Genomic DNA, 26,545 nt, shown 5'->3' with positions numbered 1-26,545 from the left:
TCCCTGCTTCTCTTCCTGGGCTAGAACATCCTTCTGCTCTGACAGGCTGGGGATCTGCTCTGGGTACTGGGCTGCACCTGAGAGACACTTATCAACAGCGTCTCAAGGTTTCAAGGCCGGCTTCAGGCAACATGACCCTGTGTTGAGAGAGATTAGTGCACTCTCTGAGACTAATTTGATTTAATTGAAGGAGAAAATGCTGAACTTGTCAGATCACCTGCCTTGCCAGGCAGATTCTTACCTATAAAAGTTTTAATATGAAGCCTGTCAATGGCACTTTGATGAAGAGGCATGGACTGTATCTGACACATACAGTTGAAGTCGGAAGTTTACATACACCTTAGCCAAACACATTTAAACTAAGTTTTTCACAATTCCTGACATTTAATTAGAGTAGAAAGTCCCCGTCTTAGGTCAGTTAGGATCACCACTTTATTTGAAGAATGTGAAATGTCAGAATAATAGTAGAGTATGATTTATTTCAGCTTTTATTTCTTTCATCACAGTCCCAGTGGGTCAGAAGTTTACTTCACTCAATTAGTATTTGTTGCATTGCCTTTTAAATCGTTTAACTTGGGTCAAACGTTTCAGGTAGCCTTCCACAAGCTTCCCACAATAATTTGGGTGAATTTTGGCCCATTCCTCTTGACAGAATAGGTGTAACTGAGTCAAGTTTGTAGGCCTCCTTGCTCGCACACGCTTTTTCAGTTCTGCCCACAAATGTTCTATGGGATTGAGGTCAGGGCTTTGTGATGGCGTTGACTTTGTTGTCCTTAAGCCATTTTGCCACAACTTTGGAAGTATGCTTGGGGTCATTGCCCATTTGGAAGACCCATTTGCGACCAGGCTTTAACTTCCTGACTGACGTCTTGAGATGTTTCTTCAATATATCCACATCATTTTCTGTCCTCATGATGCCATCTATTTTGTGAAGTGCACCAGTCCCTCCTGCAGCAAAGCACCACAGCAACATGATGCTGCCACCCTCGTGCTTCACGGTTGGGATGGTGTTCTTCGGCTTACAAGTCTCCCCCTTTTTCCTCCAAACATAACAATGGTCATCATGGCCAAACAGTTCTATTTTTGTTTCATCAGACCAGAGGACTTTGTCCCCATGGGCAGTTGCAAACCATATGGCTGTTTTGGAGCAGTGGCTTCTTCCTTGCTGAGCAGCCTTTTAGGTTATGTCGATATAGGGCTCATTTTACTGTGGATGTAGATACTTTTGTACCTTTTTCCTCCTGCATCTTCATAAAGTCCTTTACTGTTGTTCTGGGATTGATTTGCACTTTTCGCACCAAAGTACGTTCACCTCTAGGAGACAGAACGAGTCTCCTTTCTGAGCGGTAGGATGGCTGCGTGGTGCCATGGTGTTTATACTCGTGTACTATTGTTTGTACAGATGAACATGATAACTTAAGGCATTTGGAAATTTCTCCCACGAATGAACCAGATTTGTGGAGGTGTACAATTTTTTGGGGGGCTGATTTCTTTTGATGATATCAAGCAAAGAGGCACTGAGTTTGAAGGTAGGCCTTGAAATATATCCACAGGTACACCTCCAATTGACTGAAATTATGTCAATTAGCCTATTAGAAGCTTCCAAAGCCATGACATCATTTTCTGGAATCTTCCAAGCTGTTTAAGGGCACAGTCAACTTAATGTATTTAAACTTCTGACCCGCTGGAATTGTGATACAGTGAAATAATATGTCTGTAAACAATTGTTGGAAAAAATACTTGTGTCATGCACAAAGTAGATGTCCTAACCAAACTATAGTTTGTTAGCAAGAAATTTGTGGAGTGGTTGAAAAACTCGTTTTAAACTTCTGACTTCAACTATAATTTATTCATCTCATGCACTGCACTGTTCAGTATGAAAAACATACAGTAGACTTTCTCAGGGGGGGGGTAAATGCAGAAGACACATTTAGGTTGACTGCATTCAGTTGTGCAACTGACTAGGTATCACATTTTCCTTCCTCTGTGGATGACTATACTGTTGAGACTATGGATCCACATGACTTTGGGAAACAACTGTTGCTTATTAGCGTCAGCTGCAGTGGGGATAGTCAGGAGAGGTTTGCCTGAAATGTGCAGCTGTTTAAATGCCCACCAGACCTTCCCAACTATTTTAAGAGCCGTTTTTGGAAAGGAATCTTACATTTATAATTTACTATGAGAAAAATGCCCAAGGTAAATCAAGTCTGCGGTTAATGTTGATTATAGTCATCATTCTAGTTTTGCCAGAGAAAGTCTGTCACTGTCATGGAGGGTTTGTAGCCTAGATACTGTACTCATTATAAACTTATTTTGACGGGTTGTCCGAAAAGTTTAATGGTAAATGTTGATCAACAGTTGCAAATAGGCTAGTATAAAGTCGTCAACATCAAATGGTAAAAGTATGAAAGAAAGAGGGACTTACCTCACTCTGCTCCGTATCTTCCATGATAGGCGAGACAACTCGAAACAACTGGAAGAGTACTATTATTTAGGCGTTTAATCCCCAAAAAGACATAGAAGTGATTTGCTTCTCCCCCCCAAAAATGGCTGGAACAAACTCGCTTTCTAAAGTGGAACACATTATCGTTATGCGACGCAACAATGTTGCATTGCATTCCAGAGCCACGGATCGCGTAATAAGGCATTGAGCAGTTCACGGGTTTTTAGTTCGGACATGGCTGAATACAAAAGGCGTTAGCAGACTTACTGTAGAAACACTCATCCAGCGAGACGCATGGACGACGACTCCCAAGCCAGCACTATTTCCAAACAAGGATACGTTTTTTTACAAGGCATTCTCTGACCCTTCTCTTTATAAACCTCATTTCAAAACATGATACATTTATCTATTGTAATTGTTAATTTTACGTGTCATGTCATGATCGCAGTTATTTTTCGTCTGTCTCGGTATGCCACGGATCAGTGCACAGTTGGTCTCACTCCCTTCCCATCATAGGCTACCGTTATGTTTGACTGGGTGGATTGTTTCGGAGTCGTGAACGCGCACCGGGATACCAGCGCACCATTCGCTTCTATTTTCTGGCTATTACAGAATAGGAAACATCGAGAAAAAATACATATACCCACGCCACCATGGCCTATGAATCTGTTTAGAATATGTACGTTTTTGTAGCCAACTCTCCCAATCATAGGCTTTAACATTCCTCATGTTAGTTGAATATTTTTTATACACAGACCTACTACTTAATTAGGAAATCATCTTCATTTTGTATCGAAATAATACGGTGAATGTAACTGAATGACCGTAAGATTGTGAACTTTGCATCAACCCTTCTCCATAACAGCAGAAACACTAGAGGGCGCACATATAATGCACAACATATATGCAACAAAAGACCAAGCTGAAATTCTGATCAAGATAGGGGCTTCATTATATAAATTATAAACATAGAGCTAGTGGTCAGGATATAGTAGGATAGACAGTAGGATAAAAGTACCAAGCCTAACCACAGCCCTAACTTAACCCTAGATTCATGCCTACATCCCACTTCAACCATTACTTAACCCTAGATTCATGCCTACATCCCACTTCAACCATAACTTAACTCTAGCTTCACGCCTACATCCCACTTCAACCCTAACTTAACCCTAGATTCATGCCTACATCCCACTTCAACCCTAACCTAACCCTAGATTCATGCCTACATCCCACTTCAACTATAACTTAACCCTAGCTTCATGCCTACACCCCACTTCAACCCTAACTTAACCCTAGCTTCATGCCTACATCCCACTTCAACCCTACCTTAACCCTAGCTTCATGCCTACACCCCACTTCAACCCTGCCTTAACCCTAGCTTCATACCTACACCCCAGTTCAACCCTACCTTAACCCTAGCTCCATGCCTACACCCCACTTCAACCCTACCTTAACCCTAGCTTCATGCCTACACCCCACTTCAACCCTAACTTAACCCTAGCTTCATGCCTACACCCCAGTTCAACCCTACCTTAACCCTAGCTTCATGCCTACATCCCACTTCAACCCTACCTTAACCCTAGCTTCATGCCTACACCCCACTTCAACCCTAACTTAACCCTAGCTTCATGCCTACACCCCACTTCAACCCTAACTTAACCCTAGCTTCATGCCTACATCCCACTTCAACCCTAACTTAACCCTAGCTTCATGCCTACATCCCACTTCAACCCTGCCTTAACCCTAGCTTCATGCCTACATTCCACTTTAACCCTACCTTAACCCTAGCTTCATGCCTACATTCCACTTCAACCCTACCTTAACCCTAGCTTCATGCCTACATTCCACTTCAACCCTAACTTAATCGTAGCTTCATGCCTACACCCCACTTCAACCCTAACTTAATCGTAGCTTCATGCCTACACCCCACTTCAACCCTAACCCTAGTATCAGCCTAATATTGGCATAACCATTATGTTCAACCCTGGCTCAAACCTTAACCTAACCCCTCCAAATAGGGCTCCCCCACCTCTGAATTTCCAATTTAAAGGCGCTAAACCTAGAATTTAGCAGAATTTCTACATTGTCCATTTGACCCAATTTCCACTAGATAACACAGCCACAAGCAGCTTTCCCATTTTGACAACAGATGCAGCTCTGTTGGGAGACATCAATAAGTGAATATCACAGCCAATCACATCACTGGAGGGTTAGTAATACTGTGAAACACTATCATTCCACTATTACTGCAGCTATATTATGGACATTTTCAACAACAACAAAAAACCTGTATGCAACCATAGACCAAGCTGCAATTCAGATCAAAATAGGGGGTCATTATATTCAAAAAAATAAACATCAGTGTTCAGTTTAATGGAATTGAATTACATTGAATTTTATCAAGGCACTTCATGGAAAAATGTACATTTGTTAATTTGGTGCCTTTTTAGATTGTTCTATTTTATTGTATGTTTGTTGTCAAATATTGCCTTTACATTCAAATAAAGCAGATTTTGTGAAAATATTTTTGTTTGTCTTATTGTGTTAACTTTTAGCCTACTTGTTTAGGTTTCTTGTGTGGTCTCAGTTTTCCCACTCACTAGGAATCAAAAGTGGTCTCTAATGAGAAGTAATTTCCTCCCATTGACTGAATCCAGCCTGGCAACAGTAGCCAACTGTACTGTACTAGAGACAGACTAACCCAGAATGGGTTATACAGTACATCTCCCATATTCCCACACAGTTTCCCCTAGATCAAAGCAATGGATCACTTTAAACTGGTAGTCTACTCAACTATAGAGTGACTTTGGATACAACTTGACAAAACAAATACATGAGGTAAATTGCTCCTGTCAAATGCAATAATAATGTATGTTGCTATGACAGTTAAGATCCTTCTGTCTCTATAAACTGACACTGAACACATACATTACATCTTTCTACTCTTACAATTTGCTGTAGGGTTATGGAACAGGTCGAAAGCAAAGTATGAATTATTCCCCATTGTATGTATACCATGCCAACATCAACATACGAATGTAATGTTTACAATATGTAGCTTTTCATGTGATTGACTCGGTTCATGACTGTGGGTGGGTCCAGTGCAGTGGGTAGTCCGTAGTCATTTTTAGTCAGTTGGTCCAGACTGTAGACTTTGGGGGAGGGCAGAGGAAATGGAAGTTTAAAACTCCCCCTGTATCCCACTCTGCATTCCAACCCCTGTCTTTCTCTAAATTTTGGAGACCGAGTGTGGGAGAAGACAAAGAGTAGAGGGGGAGGAGATTGGCATCTGTGAGAAAAGCCCGATTGCAGTAGAAGACGAGGCTATTGAGGGTTACAGAACCAGCCACTTGGCCCCAGGAACTGAAATTTGCAATCTAAGGTAAGTCGCAATATCAAGGCTTTGAACTTGACTTGACAGTCTTGATAAATCTTTGGTTATAGTGATATCTATTGTGTTTTTGCTTTGATTTAACAGTGACACAAATATACTATATACCAACATCATTATGTGTGTTTTGAAATAGATACTTTTAAAATGGTTATTCTCAATCTAGAGTGTAATGTTATCAGAGTCAATGTACTTTGTTTTCACGCCACAGTTCCCTTTCAGTCACTCACTCGGTGTAACATACTGTGGGGAGTCAATGTCAATGACCGATCATATTCACCTGTTGAAAATCACGCCCAACAGGCCAATGGATGCTGAGCCTGCCCTCGGAAGCCTTCCTGGTTATAATACCAGGCTCGCATTCATTTCCTCAATTATTCGCTCTTCAGCTCACCTAAAGGGAGAAAGGGTCACACAATCTACAAACTTTTCAAGGACACAAAGATGACCATTTTCGGCTTCAACTTAGGTGTCTGTTATTGGGGAGAGAGTACTGGTACCCCTAAAGGTTATGAGTTTTGGGTGTTGGTATCGGTTTTTGTGTTTGATAAACGTCAACTTCTTTCTGTTCTTTCTGCTCTGCTTGTTCAGCTAATGCTTCCTTGCTTGGGTAGGATTTGTGTTTGCTAAAAGCCCACTACTTTCTGCTCTGCTTGTGTAGCCAGTGCTTCCTTGCTTGAGTAAGATGGCCAGTGGTAAGAGTAAAGGCTAACCAGCTGAGTTTTAACCTCCGACCGTACCCTAGGGCATACTCACAAGTGTTGTCCTGTTTGCCTGGGGTGGAAATACGCTCAGTAGGCCTTTGGCTCGGACCAGTGAAGGGTGTTCCGATGAAACCAGTGAAGGGTCTTCCGATGAAACCAGTGAAGGGTCTTACGATGAAACCAGTGAAGGGTCTTCCGATGAAACCAGTGAAGGGTCTTACTATGAAACCAGTGAAGGGTCTTCCGATGAAACCAGTGAAGGGTCTTACAATGAAACCAGTGAAGGGTCTTACGAGCCTGGTTGGCTCAAGGGCAGCTCTGGGGCAGCCTAAAACCCCACAGCTTTGGATTTGGTGGTGGAGAGTGAACCATTGGTGGTTAATGTGCCTTTGATGGAGCTGTGTCGTCGGGTGGCAGATCACCTGGAGATGGATTGGGTGTCTTCTCCCCCGCAGCAGAGTTCCTCCAGGTTTGGGTGAAGGTATTTACCTCCTGTCCCTCACTCAGCGCGGTGAAGCATCACTTACCCCTGTATAAAGATTTTCGCCGATGAGCTAAAGGCGACCTGGGATTCCCCTCATTCAGCTTGGCTGGTGCTACCAGGTTATGGCGAGTTAGTGATTGTAGAGGGTATGAAGAGGGCGGGGCACATTTGCAGTCTGATGGATGGAAAACTGGTGAGAAACTGAGCTCCAGATGCTAACAATGGGGATAATCCTAGCAGGGTGCTTCCGAATAAACCGTGCCGGCAGATCAGATGGACAAAGTGTACCAGGGTGAGGGGTGTGCCGGCCCGGTCATTGAATGTGGTCACAATGCTGCAGATGTGTCGTATCGATTTGCTGCAGGAGCTGAATGCGACTGTGGAGGTGGGGAAGCCAGTTTCAGAGCTTCTCAACAAAATCCGTGCTACGGCTGATTTTGTGCTGCGTCTGTCCCACTGTACTATCCTAGTTGGGGGGAAAGTATGGTAGCAGCGGTGGTGGCTCAGGGCCACCTCTGGTTGACATTGTCCTGGATTCCTGAGAGGGACAGGCGTATGTATTTTGATGAGCCAGTTTCACCAAAAGGTTGTTTAGCTTGGCTATGGAGTTCTAACAGGCCCCTTTCAAGGAGAAACAAAAACAGGACGCAGCTCTATGGGTCTTTTTCCAATGAAGATCCTTCACCGGGGCACCTCGGCAGTTCCCAATGCGTGATGGGAAGGGTCTAGGCCAGAGGCAGGATGCTCCAGGCCAGGGGGCGGCTTCGAGGTTCTGGGCAGTGGCGGACGTCTTGGCACAGGCGCCATGCTTGGTCAAAGGAGACCAGGGTGAAAGAAGCAGACCTCACAACCCTAGCTGGAGGAGGCGTGTTTTTGGGGCCCTCCCCAGGCATTTACGGCGACAACAATGCTCCCAAGTGGCTTAGTCAATGGGGGCAAGTTACTTGTTGCCAAAGTCCCCGAACCCGGTGTGAGCCGGGTATCAGAACGGCATTACCATGAAAGCACATTGTTTCTACCCAAGATTCCTCGGTGTTCAGGAGATAATGTTTAGGAAACTGGCAGCGTGATCTGTCCAGTGGCTGGCATGCACAGTTTCACTGGTTAATGAGGACGGCGACGAGGGGGTACTGTCTGCAGTTCGCTGTGCATCCTCCTCCTTTTCGTGGCACCATTATGTCAATGGTCCCCGAGGTCCTAGCGTCTATCTTGAGCTAGATTTCCTCTCTCCTTCAAAAGCAGGCTATCCGGGTGGTCCCTATGTCTGAAGTACAGAGCGGTTGGTACAGCCGGTACTTCTTAGTTCCCAAGAGAGATGGAACGTTGTGTCCCATCCTGGACTTCTGTGTTTTAAACAAGCACCTCAAGATTTGCAAGTTCAAAATGCTCACACTCCTCCGGCTATTGTTGTCTGTGCGTCCCATCGATTGGTTCAAATCCGTAAATCTGAAGGATGCGTATTTTCATGTGGCTAAACATCCTCCTCACAGAAAGTTTCTGAGGTTTCATTTCGAGGGTGTGGCCTATGAGTTTCTGGTCCTGCCTTTCGGGCTCTCCCTATCATCCGCTCCTTTTCAGTGGTGGTGGAGCCGGCTTTGGCACCGGTGTGGTGCCAGGGCTATGAGTATTGGCCTATCTGGGTGATTGGCTGGTCGTAGCGGTGTCGAGGGAACCGGAGGAGCCCCACACATTGGTTTCCCATATTCAGTCTCTGGGGTTCATAGTGAATCACAAGAAAAGTTGTTTGACGCCGGCTCAGCGCATTCAGTTTCTGGGTCTCGTTCTGGACTCGGTTCTGAATCATGTGTTTTTGTCCCAACAGAGGAGGGTCGCATACCGGCTCTGTCTGGCAAGGTTTCAGCTAGAGCACTCTGTGCCTTTTCGCTTGTGCCTGCGGTTATTGGGTCTGATGACCTCTATGATAGCTCTGGTGTCTCTGGGACTTCTGTTGATGCGTCTGTTTCAGTGTTGGGTTCAAGGTATCCCCGTGGTGCCTAAGGGACCCGTGACTGCTGTTGCAGGGGATTCTCATGGGCCAGGTAGTGTCCAGCAGGGTGATCACGACAGATGCATCCTTACTGGGATGGGGAGCGCTGTGTGTGGGCTACTCGGAAAGAGGGATTTGGTCAACAGCGCAAAGAGCGCAGCATATCAATTACCTAGAGCTTCTGACTGTTTTGCTAGCGCTGAGGCGTTTCCTTTCGATGTTGGAAGGCCAGCATGTGATGGTAAGGTCCAACATCAGGCATGGGGGGGGGCACGGTCTCTCTCACTCCTACACATGGCCTGTTATCTGCTCGTATGGAGCAGTGCGCATTTCCTGTCGCCCAAGGCGACATATCTTCCTGGATCTCTCAACGTGGGTGATAGAGAATCATTGTACCATCTAAACCGCTGTGAAATATCTTTTTCATAAGCACAAATATTGTATTTTCATGCTGGTGTACAAAATCACACAAAAAAGACACACAAACTAAACTTATGAACTGGAAGCATAGAAATAGTGCACATAGAACAGATCTACCGCTTCTTAAACTTGCTTTCAATGAGAATGACAGATCTATAACACAGATGTGAATTTGGTCAGTTCTCCCAAATAGTTAAATATTGCAGCTTTAAGTGTGTGTTATTGAACAGTAAGTTGCATTTCATGTCACTGTTTACATTATATTAGTCATGCACATGTCGAGTTTAGCACATTATATTTCCCTCAGAGTTTACTCTGTGTAATCCCGTGTAGTCAGCAGCTAAATGTGTTAATAAACTAAGTAAGCTAGCATTGTGTATCTGTAGCATGGTTAGTGCATTAGCACTTCATATTGTGTATATGCATAGAGAACATGTGTATAGCATCATTCCCTTAGTTACCGCTTACATGCAAGTTCTGACTGAAAACTGGTGTAAGCAGACCACTATCTCAAATCTACTGCTGATAATCTGAATAATCCTTCCAAATCTTGGCAAGTAGTTGTAAGTCTGACATCCTAGAGGTGTGCCTCAAGGATCAATTTTAGGTCCACTGTTGTTAAGTATCTACATCAACAACATTGGGAGACATTAAGACAGCTGATGTACATTTTTATGTGGATGACACTGTTCTCTATTCAAGCGGCAGTAGTTTGACTTTGGCTTTAAAACGAACTCAAATGGCTTTTAACATCATTCAACAGAATCTGTACGATTTGAAGCTTGTTCTGAATTGCTCTAAAACAAAATACATGTTATTTTTCCAATACTAAACACTCTGAAAATCATGTCATTACTACCTTGAAAAGGAAGTCTACAGAGCAAGTAAAGACAAATATCTAGGAGTTTGGGCGGATGAGAAGCTGAGCTTCACTAATCATGTTGAGGGCCTGGTAAAGAAGATCAAATTGAGAATAGTTTTTTTCCCAGGCTTGTTTTTCTTTGGAGGCCAGATAAGAGCTGCTACGGTGTACATTCCTGTCTATCTTCGACTACCGTGATGGTATTTATATGCAGACCTCAAGCACTACCCTGAAGGCACTTGATTCTGTGTATCATGCAGCTCTTAGGTTTATTACCGACCAAAAGCGTCTGACACGCCACTGTGATCTCTATAGTGCTGTCAGCTGGTCTTCGCTGACTCTATGTCGGCTTTAACATTGGTATGCTATGATCAATTAGGCCATTTTTGGAAGACTGTCACTTGATCCCTGTTCTTATTTGACAAGGTCAGAAAATAAATACCAGTTACAGTCTCACTCCTACTTACTTCTAACGGTCCCTAAAATCAGAACAGATCATTGCAAAAAAGTGTTTTAACTACTCAGCTCGGTGGTCTTGGAATTCTCTCTAGAACAGCTTGAAACCCCAGGATCTTCTTACTGAGGAATGTGATTGTCATTCCGACTTGGTGCGGTGGTACATTGGATTGACTAGTTCATCTATGGCGCTTGTATGTCTCTGTCATTTAAATGTATTTCTGTCTTCCTAAAACAAAAACAAAAAATGATGGTGTGCCTATGTCTGTAAGTTGTTACAGTTGGTCTGATATTTGTCCGTGGTAGTCCTTTATTAGTGGACGACGGGTCGCAACAATAACCGTCATTTCAGTCATACTGCATGAGGAGTTATTGTACACCCGTCTATTAAATGGATGTATGCTTTTGCACACTATTTGGGTTAAGATAGCACTTTAGCGTGCCTTTCCAGTGTATTAATACAGTTAGCATTTAGTAGTTACTCAAGCCTGACATGGCGCCGGCGCATGTTACTTCGGTAATTGTGTTGTGTCCCACCCTTTCCGATGTCTTTATGGGATTCAGTGAGATTCCATCCATTCAGTTATTAGTAATGGTGTAGTCATTCATGTGTTATTGCCAACTAGTGGTGCTTTAGTTTAAGCCTTTCATGTGTAATAACCTGTTATAGTGATGTCATATAGTTTATATTTGTCATGCAATGTCATTGTATAATAACTGTATATCATTCCTGCTTTTGATGGCACTTTAGTTATCTGCTTCCTCCTATAGGAAAACCACACATACACACACATCCACACACGCCTTCACACCCAAGTGTGCCTTGTGTCAAACCGTAGCTCTGTATATGCTGTGCTGCCTTCATACGGTGCTGTTACATACGGTCTATCTTGAAGTAAACTGCAAGTCAACTATTCACTGTGTCTTCCCATCAGTGCATCCTGACCGAGGCCCAGATGCAAGCACGCCCATACCAAACCAGCAACCTAAGAATAATACACATTTAGCCTTCCACTACATTGTGGTCCGTTCAAACCTGGTTAAAGTGTTTACTCCCAGATCAAGATGCAGCGAGTTACCGGTGAAGCCTGGACCTGGTCTGATCATCCACGGCGCCACGCCTAACCTTATCCTAGTTGTTGTAGCACAGCAGAGTATTCACAGTATTCACAGTATGCACAGTATTCACATGAGAATGAAAACGACCTTCAGCCTCTTATTGAGGGAGCTGCCAAGAGAACACTCCTCTCCACCCAGTCCCTTCCTCTCCAGCCAGGCCAGATGGGACACAACTCCAGACGAGTGGGAGACCTTCAGAGAGTACAGGTTCGTCCCAGACTCCCATCTGAGCCACGAGAACAGAGGGACAGTCACTCAGCTACGTGAAGAGACCTCATACCCCAGTCCATAGCTAGAATCTCTCTCACTAAGCCAGCCTCTACAGAGTCCTCATCCTGAGGCATCCCTGCAGCAGAGAGAGTTCTGCCAACACCACCACGGCCCGCATCAGAGCTTGCTGAGCATGTGGAGCCATCACCCAATGAAGAGGATAAGGCCTGTGATGGACAGTATGACAACTGTGAGTTGACTGACCCTCCACCGTGGCCTCAGCATGTGATGAGTCACTTCTGCCGTGTCATCAGAGTGGCACTCCAAGCCTACAGTGCAGCTACCAAGAGCCTCCTCCAGCAGCAGCTGAGTTGTCTCAGTCCCGGCACTCACCACACCTGTCTGAAGGCTATTCATCCACTAGTGGTCCAGCTAAGAGACATACTGTACCTACCTATCAGCTCCCAGACATTTCCAGTGTGGAGAACCAGCCCGCCGACGGTGCCAGGGTGTATCTACCTGTCCCTGCCACTGGTTCTCATTTTGCCCTCAGCATGGGTATCCATCCTGTTCCTGACAAGGTGTTCCAGTCTGCCATCGTTAGCCAACAGTAGCCTGCAGCCAGCTGCTGTTCCAGAGTGGCCACCCTCTCCAGCTACAGAGCATCAGTCAGCAGTCAGCCATTGTGGAGCTCTAGACCACCAGTATCTCTTCCACCAGCTGTAGCCCAGGGGCCACCACCTGTCTCTAAGCTAAGAGTCATCCCTGTTCCAGTTAGTGGGGCTTCAGAAGCCAACAACAAGCCCCCACCTGCTCCTGATGAGGAGCACAGCTCATCTCCAGCCACGGTCCCTCCCATGTTGCTAGGACTACAGTGCTACAGTAAGACTTACAGGTCCCCTTACAGATTGTATATCACCATAGTATGTCATACTGAGTGACCAACTGAAAGGGAACGTACAGTTTTGAATTTAACTACTGTTCCCTAAAGGAGGGAGCGAGGTATAACATATTTTGGCCCCGCGCCGTCAGGGGGTTTGGGCTTGCTGAAGAGCGGTACTGAATTGAAGGCGGGGCTTCCGAGGGCAGTCTCGGCATCAATTGGCCCATTGGGAGTGATTTCAGTTTTCTTCAGGTGAATATGATTGGTCGTTGACTCCCCATAGTATTTTTTTGCCTCATTCCCTCCTTCAGGGAACAGTAGCTATATTCATAACTGTACATTCTCCCTCCTACTATGTTAATTCCTCAGGTTTGCTCCTCTTTGTACTAGGTAAGTACTACATAAACAGTACAGTTTACATCAGCAGTGAAAAAGCCTAATGCCAACCCGATAAAGAATGTGACTAGACACATACCTTTTAGAATAGTCATTACCAATCTAATGGAAAATAATCTCCCTCACTATTTCACGCAGAGGAACATGTATGTGTTGTATTTGAATTTAGAAAGGAGAAGTACAGTACACACACACACACAGTCTGCTCTATTCTGGAACTGAATGTCTGAACCTAGTCCTCCATTGGCATTCATCCCATAATCAGGCGCTGTCAGAATGGGCCAGCTTGAATGGGCAAAAGCTAGAGGAGACTGCGAAATGAACTCCTCTCAAGAAATACTCTTATTCCAGCCATTTGTTGTTGAATGGTGATGCATTTTAGATTATTTACAGTATGAGGATGGGGATGGGATATAACCTTGTCCTGCATTGCTTCTAGACATCTGTATATATGTGCACAGGCTCACAGGAAACGCATACGTCTACATACAGTTGAGGTCGGAAGTTTACATACACTTAGTTTGGAGTCATTAAAACTCCACAAATTTCTTGTTAACAACCTATAGTTTTGGCAAGTCGGTTAGGACATCTAGTTTGTGTATGACACAAGACATTTTTCCAACAATTGTTAACAGAGAGATTATTTCACTTATAATTCACTGTATCACAATTCCAGTGGGTCAGAAGTTTCCATACACTAAATTGACTGTGTGTGTAAACAGCTTGGAAAATTCCAGTAAATTATGTCATGGCTTTAGAAGTTTCTGATAGGCTAATTGACATAATTTGAGTCAATTGGAGATGTCCCTGTGGATTTATTTCAAGGCCTACCTTCAAACTCAGTGCCCCTGTGCTTGACATCATGGGAAAGTCAAACAAAATCAGGCAAGACCTCAGAAAAAAAATTGTAGACCTCCACAAATCTGGTTCATCCTTGGGAATAATTTCCAAACGCCTGAAGCTACCACGTTCATCTGTACTAACAATAGTACGCAAGTATAAACACCATGGGACCACGCAGCCGTCATACCGCTCAGGAAGGAGACGTGTTCTGTCTCCTAGAGATGAATGTACTTTGGTGCAAAAGTGCAAAACAATCCCAGAACAACAGCAAAGGACCTTGTTAAGATGCTGGAGGAAACAGGTACAAAAGTATCTACATCCACAGTAAAATGAGGCCAATATCGACATAACCTGAAAGGCCACTCAGCAAGGAAGAAGCCACTGCTCCAAAACCGCCATAAAAAAGACAGACTACGGTTTGTAACTGCACATGGGGACAAAGATCGTACTTTTTGGAGAAATGTCCTCTGCTCTGATGAAACAAAAAATAGAACTGTTTGGCCATAATGATCATCGTTATGTTAGGAGGAAAAAGGAGGAGGCTTGCAAGCCAAAGAACACCATTCCAACCGTGAAGCACGGGGGTGGCAGCATCATGTTGTGGGGGTGCTTTGCTGCAGGAGGGACTAGTGCACTTCACAAAATAGATAGCATCATGAGGTAGGAAAATTATGTGGATATATTGAAGCAACATCTCAAGACGTCAGTCAGGAAGTTAAAGCCTTCACCCAACTTATTGTGGGAAGCTTGTGGAAGGCTACCCGGAACGTTTGACCAAAGTTAAACAATTTAAAGGCAATGCTACCAAATACTAATTGAGTGCATGTAAACTTCTGACCCACTGGGAATGTGATGAAAGAAATAAAAGCTGAAATAAATCATTCTCTCTACTGCTATTATGACATTTCACATTCTTCAAATAAAGTGGTGATCTTAACTGACCTAAGACCAGGAATTTTTACTAGAATTAAATGTCAGGAAAAACCGAGTCTAAATATAGTTGTCTAAGGTGTATGTAAACTTCCGATTTCAACTGTACATGTTTCTAGTCTGATTGAAATGCTAATAGTAATAATAGTAGCAGCAGACAGGGGTTTCAGACAAGTGACGGGACATTTACTTTCTAAACCTACAGCATGTTGGAGCTCTACTATGTTCTTCAAACGCAGTTCAGGCTCTCTAGATTCCCCTGACTTATTCCCCTGACTAAGATGCCTGTGGTGGGTTGATAGATAGGCAGAGAGAGATAATCACTGCAGGCATATGTTGAGGAGCATGATGAAAGTGAACATGTTTCCCCCTGAGAGAGCGATAGAGAGAGAGAGCGATAGAGAGCGAGAGAGAGAGCGAGAGTATTTCAGGCAACTATCTCAAGACTCTGTCTATGTCCAGGACCCCTGGGTGTGGTCTCAGTGGAAGCTCCCAGCAGCAGCCATCATGGTTCTCCTGCTCATGTCTGTGACTGTGCTGCATCTGCTCACTCTGGCCATGCTGTTCATCGCTACCATGGAGAAGGTGAGACACTCTCCACTGTTAGCCAATCTCAACAACTAACAAAGTTAGTGTGAGAGAGGTAGAACAATTATTGTTGTCAATCAATAATAACAAACCTCCTGGCATTGACAACTTAGATGGAAAGCTACTGAGGATGGTAGCTTACTCTATGGCCACTCCTATCTGTCATATCTTTAATCAGAGTCTAGAGGGAGTTGCACCACTGCACCATTCGGGGGGCTCACGAATGGTGCAGCGGTCTAAGGCACTGCATCTCAGTGCTAGAGGCATCACTACAGACCCTGGTTTGAATCCAGGCTGCATCACACCCGAATCGTGATTAGGAGTCCCATGATTGGGAGTCCCATTGTGCGGTGCACAATTGGCCCAGCGTCGTCCAGGTTTAGCCTATGTAGACCATCATTGTAAATAAGAATTTGTTCTTAACTGACTTGCCTAGTTAAATAAAGGTTCAATAAAAATAATAATATATATAAAAAAATTGTCCTCAGGCATGGAGGAAAGCCAAAGGAATTCTTCTACCCAAGAGTGGTAAAACAACCATTACTGGTTCTAACAGCAGACGTTTCTGCCAGCTCTTAGCAAACTATTGTAAAAATTGTGTTTGCCCAAATACAATGCTTTTTCTCTGACACACACACTTACCCCACCAGACATGCCACCACAGGTCTTTCACAGTCCCCAAATCCAGAACAAATTCAAGAAAGCGTACATAATTTTATGGAGACATTATTGCATGGAACTCCCTTCCATCTCATATTGCTTAAATGAACAGCAACCCTTTTTTGAAACAGATAAAGCAACACCTCACAACGACTCTCCCTTATTTGACCTAGTTATGTTGTGTATATGTATTGATATGTAGGCCATGTGTGCCATTTTTACATGTATGTAGTTCTGTCTTTGAGCTGTTCTTGTCTATTAATGTTCTGTCATATGTCATGTTTCATGTTTTGCGTGAACCCCAGGAAGCGTAGCTGCTGCTTTCGCAACAGCTAATGGGGATCCTAATAAAATACCAAAATACCAAATCCGACTCTGCAGCACTCCCTTTTCCTGGTATATGTTGCTGATATGAGTATCAAAGGCTGAAGAGAGCAACCACAACAACGTTGAATATCAACCTATGTACTATGGTGTACTAAGTGTACTAAGTAATGTACTAAGTACTATGGTGCTTAAGATAAACCTACCGTTACCTTATATAACATGCAGGAATTTGATTTATGGAAATCCAATCACATCGAAAGCTCTGAAGGAATCCAACAGTGGGACGTAGCCAACCCACTTTTATGATATGGGCAGATTGCCTGCTGAACTAAACCTTTCTTCTATTGTGTGTCTCGCTCTAGTCCTGGTGGGTCTGGACCGATGCTGAGATCACAGACCTCTGGTATAACTGCATTCATGACAACGCAACGGGAAACTGGCTGTGTGCTGCCTCCAATGAAAATGGTAAATAAAATAGGACGTTTTATCCAGGCTACGTGTGGTCTTTAGGATCTAGTCTACATGTGAATGAGGATGTCACTTTATGTCACCGCTTCCCATCGTTATTCTGTGTAATTATGCCTTTGAGTGATCATGTGCATGATGTTTGTGTTTTTGTGTTTCAATGTAGTCTTTATATTCAATGTGTCTATGTGTTGTCCCAATGACATGGAGTCTTATGGCTCATCTCTTGTTCCTCCAGACTGGTTGCAGGCTGTCCAAGCCCTGATGGTCTTCTCTGTGGTCTTCTCCTCTATCTCCTTCCTGGTCTTCCTGGGTCAGCTCTTCACCTTGTCTAAAGTCGGGCTCTTCTATTTCACAGGCCTTTGTCAGGTCTTCGCAGGTACTGTACTGGACCAGAACCAGTTTATGGCAGCCAGTTATTTTGTGTGTGTACTTACTGTATATTATTTTAGAGGGTTTGTCATTAACCTAGATAAGTTGCTTCCTCATTCTCTGTTAATTGTGGTTATTGATTCACACACGTTTATTCTCTGAAGATAATTTACCCTCCCTGTCCCCTGTCTTCTTTGCTCCTCCAGGTTTCACATCATTTGCTGCCTCGCTCATCTTCACGTTCCACCGTAAGGAGATCCTGGAGGACTCTAGAGACCTAAGCATGGGTCACTTTGGCTACTGCTTCATCCTGGCATGGTCCTGTGTACCCCTCCTGCTCTTCAGTGGAGTTCTGTATGTCCACCTGCGCAAGAAGCAGTGAGCCAAGACAGACGTGAGGTCAATCAGCAGCATCATTCAATATTACTTGGTACTGTTATCCTGTTATCACTCGACTGTGGTGAACAACAACAGAGACGCGATGAAAGAGAGGCCTTTATTTTCTCTGTAATAGATTTCCAATGGGATTTACATACATTACATGACCAAAAGTATGTGGACACCTGCTCATCGAACACCTCATTCCAAAATCATGGGCATTAATAATATGGAGTTGGTCCCCCCCCTTTGCTGCAATAACAGCATCAACTCTTCTGGGAAGCATTTCCACTATATGTTGGAACATTGCTGGAGGGACTTACTTCCATTCAGCCACAAGAGCATTAGTGAGATCCGGCACTGATGTTGGGCAATTATGCTTTGCTCACAGTCAGCATTTCAATTCATCCCACAGGAGTTAGATGGGGGCTCTGTGCAGGCCAGTCAAGTTCTTCCACACTGATCTCGACAAAGCATTTCTGTATGGACCTTGCTTTGTGCACGGGGTCATTGTCATGCTGAAACAGGAAAGGGCCTTCCCCAATCTGTAGCCACAAAGTTGGAAGCACAGAATCGTCTAGAATATCATTGTATGCTGTTGTGTTAAGATTTCCCTTCACTGGAACTAAGGGGCCGAACCCAAACCATGAAAAACAGCCCCAGACTATTATTCCTCCTCCACCAAACTTTACAGTTGGTACTATGCATTGGGGCAGGTAGTGTTCTCCTGGCATCCACCAAACCCAGAGTCGTCCTTCGGACTGCCAGATGGTGAAGAGGGATTCATCACTCCAGAGAATGCGTTTCCACTGCTCCAGAGTAGTCCAATGGCGGAAAGCTTTACACCACTCCAGCAGACGCTTGGCATTGAGCATGGTGATTTTAGGCTTGTGTGCGGCTGCTCGGCCAGGGAAACCAATTTCATGAAGATCCAGACGAACAGTTCTTGTGCTGACGTTGCTTCCAGAAGCAGTTTGGAACTCGGTAGTGAGTGTTGCAACTGAGGACAGAATTTTTATGCGCTACGCCCTTCAGCACTCGTCCCGTTCTGTCAGCTTGTGTGGCCTACCACTTCACGGCTGAGCCATTGTTGCTCCTAGACATTCCACTTCACAATGACAGCACTTACAGTTGACCGGGGTAGCTCTAGCATTGCAGAAATTTGACAAACTGACTTGTTGGAAAGTTAGCATCCTATGACCGTGCCACGAGAGCTGTCAGTAAGGCCGTTCTTCTGCCAATGTTTGTCTATGGAGATTGCATGGCGGTGTGCTAAATTTGATACACCTGTCAGCAACGGGTGTGGCTGAAATAGCCATACCCACTAATTTGAATGGGTGTCCACATACTTCTCTCTATATATAGTGTATGTATTGTGTGCATACTATTACTGTATCTGTGAAATACACTTTTTCTCATTTAATCTATCAATTGAGTCATTTCATTTTATAGAACCATTTTTGACTGTAGGCAATATTGCTGCAGCTTGGGTTAATTCTGTCGTTTTTGTGATGAAGTATTTGATTGCATAAAATCTTCCTCGTGATCAGTAAGAAAAAAAAAGTTGTGGAGTTAATGGCTCTTGTGTGTTTAATTCCTCTGTGAAAGCTTCTTTAAATTCCTACCACATGCCCATTGTGAAGAACTCCAGTATGCCGTACTATAATAACCTCTGTAGGGTGTGCCACTATGTCCTTTGAGCTTCAGAGACACTCCTGTGAAGGGGCATTCATAGGTAGCTACCACACTCACACCACAACATTACTATCTTACTCAAAAAAAAAAAACACTTTATGGTCAAATAACATCATTAGCTGACTGTTCCACTTTGTAGAAACCCGTATCCCGTGACATCATTCTGAGCATGGACGGTGGAAATTCAATGAGAGTCAATAGAAGGTGTGGGAAGAGAGGACTGCCCCCAGCGAGGCTTCCCCAGGCAGTCAGTGGGACTCCAGTCCTGCTCCTGTGGCTAGCAGACCTGCCCGTCTGGCTGGACCGGTCTCAGGAGTCAACTATGAAGTGAATGAAAAGGTTTTCTTTCATCACCACATAATAGATAACACAAGGGAATAAATATTACATACACTCTCTGTAGGGAGTCACCTAAAAACTGCTTTATTTTGGAAGATAGCCACACAGAATCCACAAGTTGGAACACAAGTTGACATGAGGATTTGAAAGTTGTCCGCTGTGCACTTCAGGGTAAGAAGTGGCGATTCTCTTGAGGAAACAGGGTCGTGACCCGATCGTGGCTGCGAGAGACTGAAAGGATCTGTCAGCAGAGCAGAACACTTAGAGCAGAGAGAGAGGCAACGTGAGCAGAGAGAGAGGAGGAAGGTGAGAGTGAGGGAGGAGTTGTACGAGAGGGGGAGGAGGAAGATAAGAGAATCTGTTATAAGTTGGAGGTAATCAGTCATCATATTTTAGGACATGAAGTGTGAGTGTGAAGGGTGAGTTGTCTTTTTCTATCGCCACTATCATTATTTCATCATTTTAGTGGTTATGATCTCTTTAGTGATTACATATCATAACTCACTCAGAGCTATTTGTTCCTTACGTCAACAAGGACTTGTGACATGTTTGTGAAAGGCTGGGAACTTTTTTTGCCTGTGTTTTCAAAATTGTTCCCTTGAAGATATATCTGTGTCCTTACCTTATTTAACTGATTCTGGACAATGCTTTCAATGAGATCTAATGTGAGAATCAAGATTCATTGGTGACTGCGTTTCTCTCAGAGGAAACAGAGGTAGTGAAAAGGAGACTTCTACCGCACACAATTTTCCAGTAACAAATAGCATATCATCACCAGCTAGTGTAATCGGTGTCATGATTTTGGCTGGACCTGTGCTGCCCTAGTAGTGCTTGTAGTGCCCCCCTCCCCCTAGTAGTGCCCCCTCCCCCGCAGAGTTCATAAGACAACCCTCATTCCCAAAGACCGAGGAGGCTACATATTGTTCGGCCATGTCAAACTCCCAGGAACAGAGTCTGAATAAGGATGTGATATTTCTGCCGATGTCTGAGTCCAGCCCGGAGTACCTTCACTGCGAGAGGGAGCGCTATGCGCTAGAACGCCTGCTGAGTGCGGGCCCCGAGGCCTTCTACACCACGCTGAGTGCAGAGCACCTCGTCCCCTTCCTCTCCCCAGAGGAGGTGAACCAGATCAGTGGCAGGGTCAAGGACTACCATAGCAGCTATGAGGAGTTGGAGGGGGCTGAGGAGGGTGGCAACTCAGGTTTGCAAGACTTCTCCGCCAGGTACTTCCCCACCCACTCAGACACCCCTGCACCATGCCTGGAGCTGGGCTGGCCTGAGGGGGTCACCTGGGTGGGAATGGGACGCGCCATGGTCTACACCAGCCCACCTGCAGATGAACAACCTCCTGTCAGGGAGATAATTAGAAGACTACTGCAGGGGGCTAGCAAGGTATGTCTGAGTCATTGAAGATGATATACTTTTAAGGCACAAAAATATAATCAGGCCTACATGCATTTGGCACATCAGTAAAAATATTGGATTGTATGACGATTATTTGTAGCGGATGGCTGAGTTCATCGCTACTGCTTTAATGGGACCTAGAGGTGCTGTCAAGCCGGATCCAGAAATGCCTTTTCTTTGCTGGGTCAGTGTTGTTGATGGTGCCTCTTCAGTATGTTGTGTTAGGGTTTTTCGACCTGGTCAGGCAGGAATATCCACTCTGTCACATATTAATATTCCTCTGACAGAGTGTCTGCTGTACAGGTTGTTGCCATGGTGACAGACAGACTGACAGATAGCACTGTGATTGAGGATCTACGCACTATCGCTTCACGGGGAGTCCCTGTTTACATTGTCCTGAACCAGAGATCCAGCCAGGAGAACCTCCCCCCTCACAGGCTGAGGCATCCGGTGAGTAACTACACCCTATAAGGACTACAGACTCTGACTCCTGATGTCATTCATACCACTTAGCCAATCCCACATACCTTGTTAATTCACACAGTACCAAAACAACAGCTCAACATTTTAATCATCTTTGTCACAGTGCGTTTCATAAAAGCAGTATGAACTTTGTGAAAGGGGAGTCATTAACCTGGCATCTGGCTCTTGAGAACCTGATGCACACCCAGGCTGACTAGTCTCTGGTAACTCTTTTTGGGCATTTGTGGAATGTATCTGGGTGAAGCAACACAACTGAACAGGTTGTTCTGCATTTACTTTGTCAGTCTGTGCATCTCTTGGTGTGGCTAACATCACGTCTGTGGTAATGATATACAAGACAAATGATATTATGGTGGACTACAGGAAAAGGAGGACCGAGCACACCTTCATTCTCATCGATGGGGCTGTAGTGGAGCAGGTTGAGAGCTTCAAGTTCCTTGGTGTCCACATCACCAACAAACTAACATGGTCCATGCACACCAAGACAGTCGTGAAGAGGGCACAACAAAACCAATTCCCCCTCAGGAGACTGAAAATATTTGGCATGGGTCCTCAGATCCTCGAAAGGTTTTATAGCTGCACCATCGAGAGCATCCTGACGGGTTGCATCACCGCCTGGTATGGCAACTGCTCTGCCTCCGACCGCAAGGCACTACAGAAGGTAGTGCGTACGGCCTAGTACGTCACCAGGGCCAAGCTTCCTGCCATCCATGACCTCTATACCAGGCGGTGTCAGAGGAAGGCCCTAAAAATTGTCAGACTCCAGCCACCTGAGTCATAGACTATTCTCTCTGATACCGCACGGTAAGCAGTACTGGAGCAAAAAGTCTAGGTCCTAGACGCTTCTCAACAGCTTCTACACATTTCCTCAATTACCTCGACTAACCGGTGCCCCCACACATTGACTCTGTACCGGTACCCCCTGTAGCCTCGCTATTGTTATTTTACTGCTGCTCTTGAATTATTTGTTACATTTATTTCTTACTTTTTTAAGGTATTTTTCTTAAAACTGCATTGTTGGTTAAGGGTTTGTAAGTAAGCATTTCACTGTAAGGTCTACACTTGTATTCGGCGTATGTGACAAATAACATTTGATTATATGTATACTGTATATTCTGGCAGTATTTAAGTAAATTCAAAGTCTAGGTTTGAATCGACAGGGTTGAAATAAAGTTGATTACCTTGTATTCTGCACTTCACAGTATATACAGGTTCGTGTTCTTGGAGGAAAGACCTTCTGTTCGCGGGAGGGAAAGATAGTGATGGGGGAATTGAAGGACAACTTCCTCCTGGTGGATTTGGAGACCGTGGTTAATGGCAGCTACAGGTAAAGCAGCTAGGTGCTCTCCACAGGTTATAACCTATTCCATACTCAGTTTACCCTCTGACATCAAATAACAGCTTGTTATTGTGTTCACTAGCTTCACATGGTCAGACGCCCACCTGCACCGGCAGCTGGTGACGGTGCTGAGTGGCCCTGTAGTGGAATCCTTCGACAGAGAGTTCCGGATCCTCTTTGCAGCCTCACTTCCAGTTCCAGACACATGGAAGACCACCAAGGCCCCAATAGATGAGCCCCATCACCACTCAGTGCTCCTGGACCTCAACAACCAGCCCATGTATTTCCCCATGGAGCCTATCAACAGCCGCCCTCCTCCCCCACCCGCAGACTACACCCTGGATTGGGAGGCCCTGGGCGTCATCCACAGAGGGAGTCCTGTCAATCAACACGGTGAACCCATGGACATGAATGTGAACATGGAGGAACCATTGCAACATTTTACAGCAGTGAACAAAAAGCCACCTTTTGGGGAGGAGTTTTGTCCGAAGGAAGTTGATCACCTCACAACTACGCATGCACACGAGGGGAGGTATGTGTGATGAAACCAGAGGGATTGCCACAATGTGATTTCCATACCTGTTTTTATGCCACAGAAGGCTAGATTTCCTAACCATTTGAAACCAGTGAAAGGTTTTTGATCCGCGCGTGTACGGCTCTAAAGTGTACCAAAAAAGTCAGTTTCGTGCACTCAGGTTTGATCGTTTACCTTTCATTCCCTTCTAAACATGTGTCAACAGGTGCAAACATGGCCCTTGTGTCAACGCAGGCCCATATTGTTGTGAGCTTCGGGGTGTAGAAACCTTAGGACATATGAAGCCAGTCATAGAACGCACGTAATGTGTGATTGTATGTACTGTGAGCCACTGTCTTGGTTGTATTTGCTCTCTGTGTCACCTGTATCTGTAATACTTTTATCTTGTGGGGACAGTAGCAGTTTCTGTATGATCGGTGCTCAGGTCATTTTGTTCTTTTCACGTTACAGAATATGGGCCAACAATGTCAATTCGGAGAGAGAAATTCAGCTGGATAATCAAACGACTTTTAAGTGAGTCCATTTTTTTGGGAAGTATGAGACTCATACGTGCTCGGTTTGCAATGTTATGGCATATCCTTAAGAAGAGAATGAGCTTTATTTAGAATAACTCTCCACAATACTTTGAGTAGCAATGTTATAACACCTGTCTGGTTTCGGATGATTTTGCAGCGGAGATTTACCCTCTCAGGAAGAGAACCAGCCGTCCGCTGAAACAGAAACCCAACACAGGTGTGTAACGCTGTGATAATTGTGACTATAATTGTGATTGTGAATTAACTTTCAGAACTCCAATTAATTAAATGGATACATTGCCATAGTCAACCTAGCCATACTTTGTCAGTAAATAGTACTAAAATGTAATTATTCTCTTGAAGGGTCCAACTCAAAACATATGGCATACACCTCTCCAAACAGAGGAGCTCTGAAGTTGATGAGAAAGAGTCTGTGGGGCCCAGTGAAAACAAAATGGAGACAGGCTCACGAGAAGAAGCTGTGGGCTTTCCCTCCAGAGAGAGAAGAGATCGTCCAACTAGAAGGGAAGATGTTATGGCAGAGGAGTTAGGCACAGAGGCAACTGAATCTAGAGTCAACTCTGGTGCTGATAGCCCCTCTATATCTAGGGTGAGCCTCTGGTTTATAAATATACACACAGTCCCACTGCTACTGATTCATCCTGTATGGAAATACGAATCTGTCTCATTTGGAGTACAATAAAATCAAATACTGTTAGATGTTAAAGGACAGAGTATGGACAGTGAAGGTTTGCCTTTCTCTTATGCAGAGACCTCTGATATTGAAGGTGCCTCAAAGTGAAAGCTTCAGCTCGTTGAGTGACATCATGAGGAGGCTGCAGCCTCGTCAGAGCTCTTCAACCCAGCTAAGGAGGGGTGTTAAGACCACCGTGTCAGAACTCAGCAGTTCCATGATGGAACTGAGTGTGATGCATACAGACCCAGGCTTTAAAGAGAAGGGACCATCAGTACCACAAGCCAGTGTAAGTGTAAGGATTTAGGATTTATGTCACACCCTCACTGTATGTATGTATGTATGTATGTATGTATGTATGTATGTATGTGTGTGTGTATGTATGTATGTGTGTGTGTGTGTGTGTGTGTGTGTGTGTGTGTGTGTGTGTGTGTGTGTGTGTGTGTGTGTGTGAGCAAGATAAAAATAGAAACCATGTACTGAGACATTCCCTGGTTTTCTCTTTTTCCGACAGTACTTTTCTGACCCTATTCGAATGACCCCAGCCTTCGCCCTGATGAGGAAGAGGAATGATGAGTTTAAAACGGGGATCCTTAGGCCTCCCAAAACCTTTCTGCCTCCTACCACCAGGCCTCGCAGTGGCAGCGTTGGACTCCAGAGGGACTGGAGAAGACCACAAAGTGACTGGGATCTAGGGAAGGAGGATAGAAAGTGATTGAGTGAAGAGGATGGAAGAGAAGGGGGAAATGTCACGATGCGAATGGGACAGACAATGGTAGCTGCATTGAGAGCAGAGTCTAGTGTTGAATCACACGAACAAAATTGATGTGCAACTTCAGTGAAAATGCTTACTGTATTTACCTGGAAGATGAAGCAGGGAAGCCATCTGTTAATGACAGTAGTTTGAAATGTATTGTAATGTAATGTAACGTAATGGATGTGACCAATGTAAACTCAGTTGATCATCTCTCATAATACCGACGTTGTAGGTCCTACAAGATGGTAAAATGCTCAGCAGAACAAATCTAAACAGCCACAGTATTCATGGTTTCAGGCCCCACACAAATGTATACATACAGGTCGATGACTAGAACAATAGATTTCTTGACATATTAATTTGTTTCTTATGGAATATTGGATTAGGACTGTTTTTCATTATATGTCAAACTGAATAAAATAACCTTTCATAATGTTAATTCACACAGGTTGATCTGTTTAATATAACTTTCAATCCTATAATATTTTGTTTATTATCATGATTAACTATGTCTCTGTCCTCGCAAATATACTATATTTTATAGTCCAGGGAAGACAAAAAACAAACATATTTTCCATAGTATATACAGTATATCCCTTTCAGCCAAATAGTCATATTCTGGTTCAGTCGCCAGATGGCAGTAGTATTACGAATATGTTCATGATATCCACAATGTGGGGATTCAGTTTCTCTGTAGAGAGAACTCAGACAGTGTTCTTTACCAGGAGGAAGGTGGGAGATGAGGTATGCTTGAGGTTATGTGAAAGAAACTTGGAGAGTGGTGGGGGCCTTCAGGTCCCTTGAGGTATACTTTGACACTAGACTGACCTGGGCAGAACACATTGAGAAAGTGGTGGGAAAGTGTA

General features: G+C 44.3%; 3 protein-coding genes across 4 annotated transcripts in view; 2 read left to right on the top strand and 1 right to left on the bottom strand.

Annotated features, from left to right (window-relative positions):
- The window catches only part of si:dkey-264d12.5 (coiled-coil domain-containing protein 30), a 33,600-nt gene extending 30,631 nt beyond the window's left edge, over positions 1 to 2,969 (bottom strand). For both annotated transcript variants that reach the window (XM_029672395.2, XM_029672424.2), the window contains exons 1-2: positions 2,711 to 2,969; positions 2,426 to 2,473 (exon numbers count right to left, since the gene is read on the bottom strand). In XM_029672395.2, the coding sequence (XP_029528255.2) occupies positions 2,426 to 2,473; positions 2,711 to 2,725 (63 nt within the window). In that variant the 5' untranslated portion in view covers positions 2,726 to 2,969. The remainder of the gene's footprint in view (positions 1 to 2,425; positions 2,474 to 2,710) is intronic.
- Positions 2,970 to 5,657: 2,688 nt separating this feature from the next.
- On the top strand, positions 5,658 to 19,341 carry emp3a (epithelial membrane protein 3a (MAM blood group)). The gene is made up of 5 exons (XM_029686986.2): positions 5,658 to 5,825; positions 15,591 to 15,713; positions 17,066 to 17,168; positions 17,407 to 17,547; positions 17,747 to 19,341. The coding sequence occupies exons 2-5, from the start codon at positions 15,636 to 15,638 to the stop codon at positions 17,920 to 17,922; spliced, it is 498 nt and encodes a 165-aa protein (XP_029542846.1). The 5' UTR covers positions 5,658 to 5,825; positions 15,591 to 15,635; the 3' UTR covers positions 17,923 to 19,341.
- A 1,486-nt stretch (positions 19,342 to 20,827) lies between these two features.
- On the top strand, positions 20,828 to 26,112 carry fam83e (family with sequence similarity 83 member E). Its single transcript, XM_029686975.2, has 9 exons — positions 20,828 to 21,344; positions 21,660 to 21,806; positions 23,042 to 23,166; positions 23,261 to 23,710; positions 24,164 to 24,226; positions 24,386 to 24,445; positions 24,592 to 24,838; positions 24,999 to 25,211; positions 25,437 to 26,112. Exons 1-9 carry the CDS (start codon positions 20,883 to 20,885, stop codon positions 25,635 to 25,637), a joined length of 1,968 nt encoding a protein of 655 aa, XP_029542835.2. The 5' UTR covers positions 20,828 to 20,882; the 3' UTR covers positions 25,638 to 26,112.
- The last annotated feature ends 433 nt before the right edge of the window (positions 26,113 to 26,545 follow it).

Source organism: Oncorhynchus nerka, linkage group LG2, assembly GCF_034236695.1.
Source record: "Oncorhynchus nerka isolate Pitt River linkage group LG2, Oner_Uvic_2.0, whole genome shotgun sequence".
Taxonomy (NCBI): Eukaryota; Metazoa; Chordata; class Actinopteri; order Salmoniformes; family Salmonidae; genus Oncorhynchus; species Oncorhynchus nerka.
Note: the sequence above shows the minus strand (reverse complement) of the source record. Positions and strands in the feature narration are given on the sequence as shown.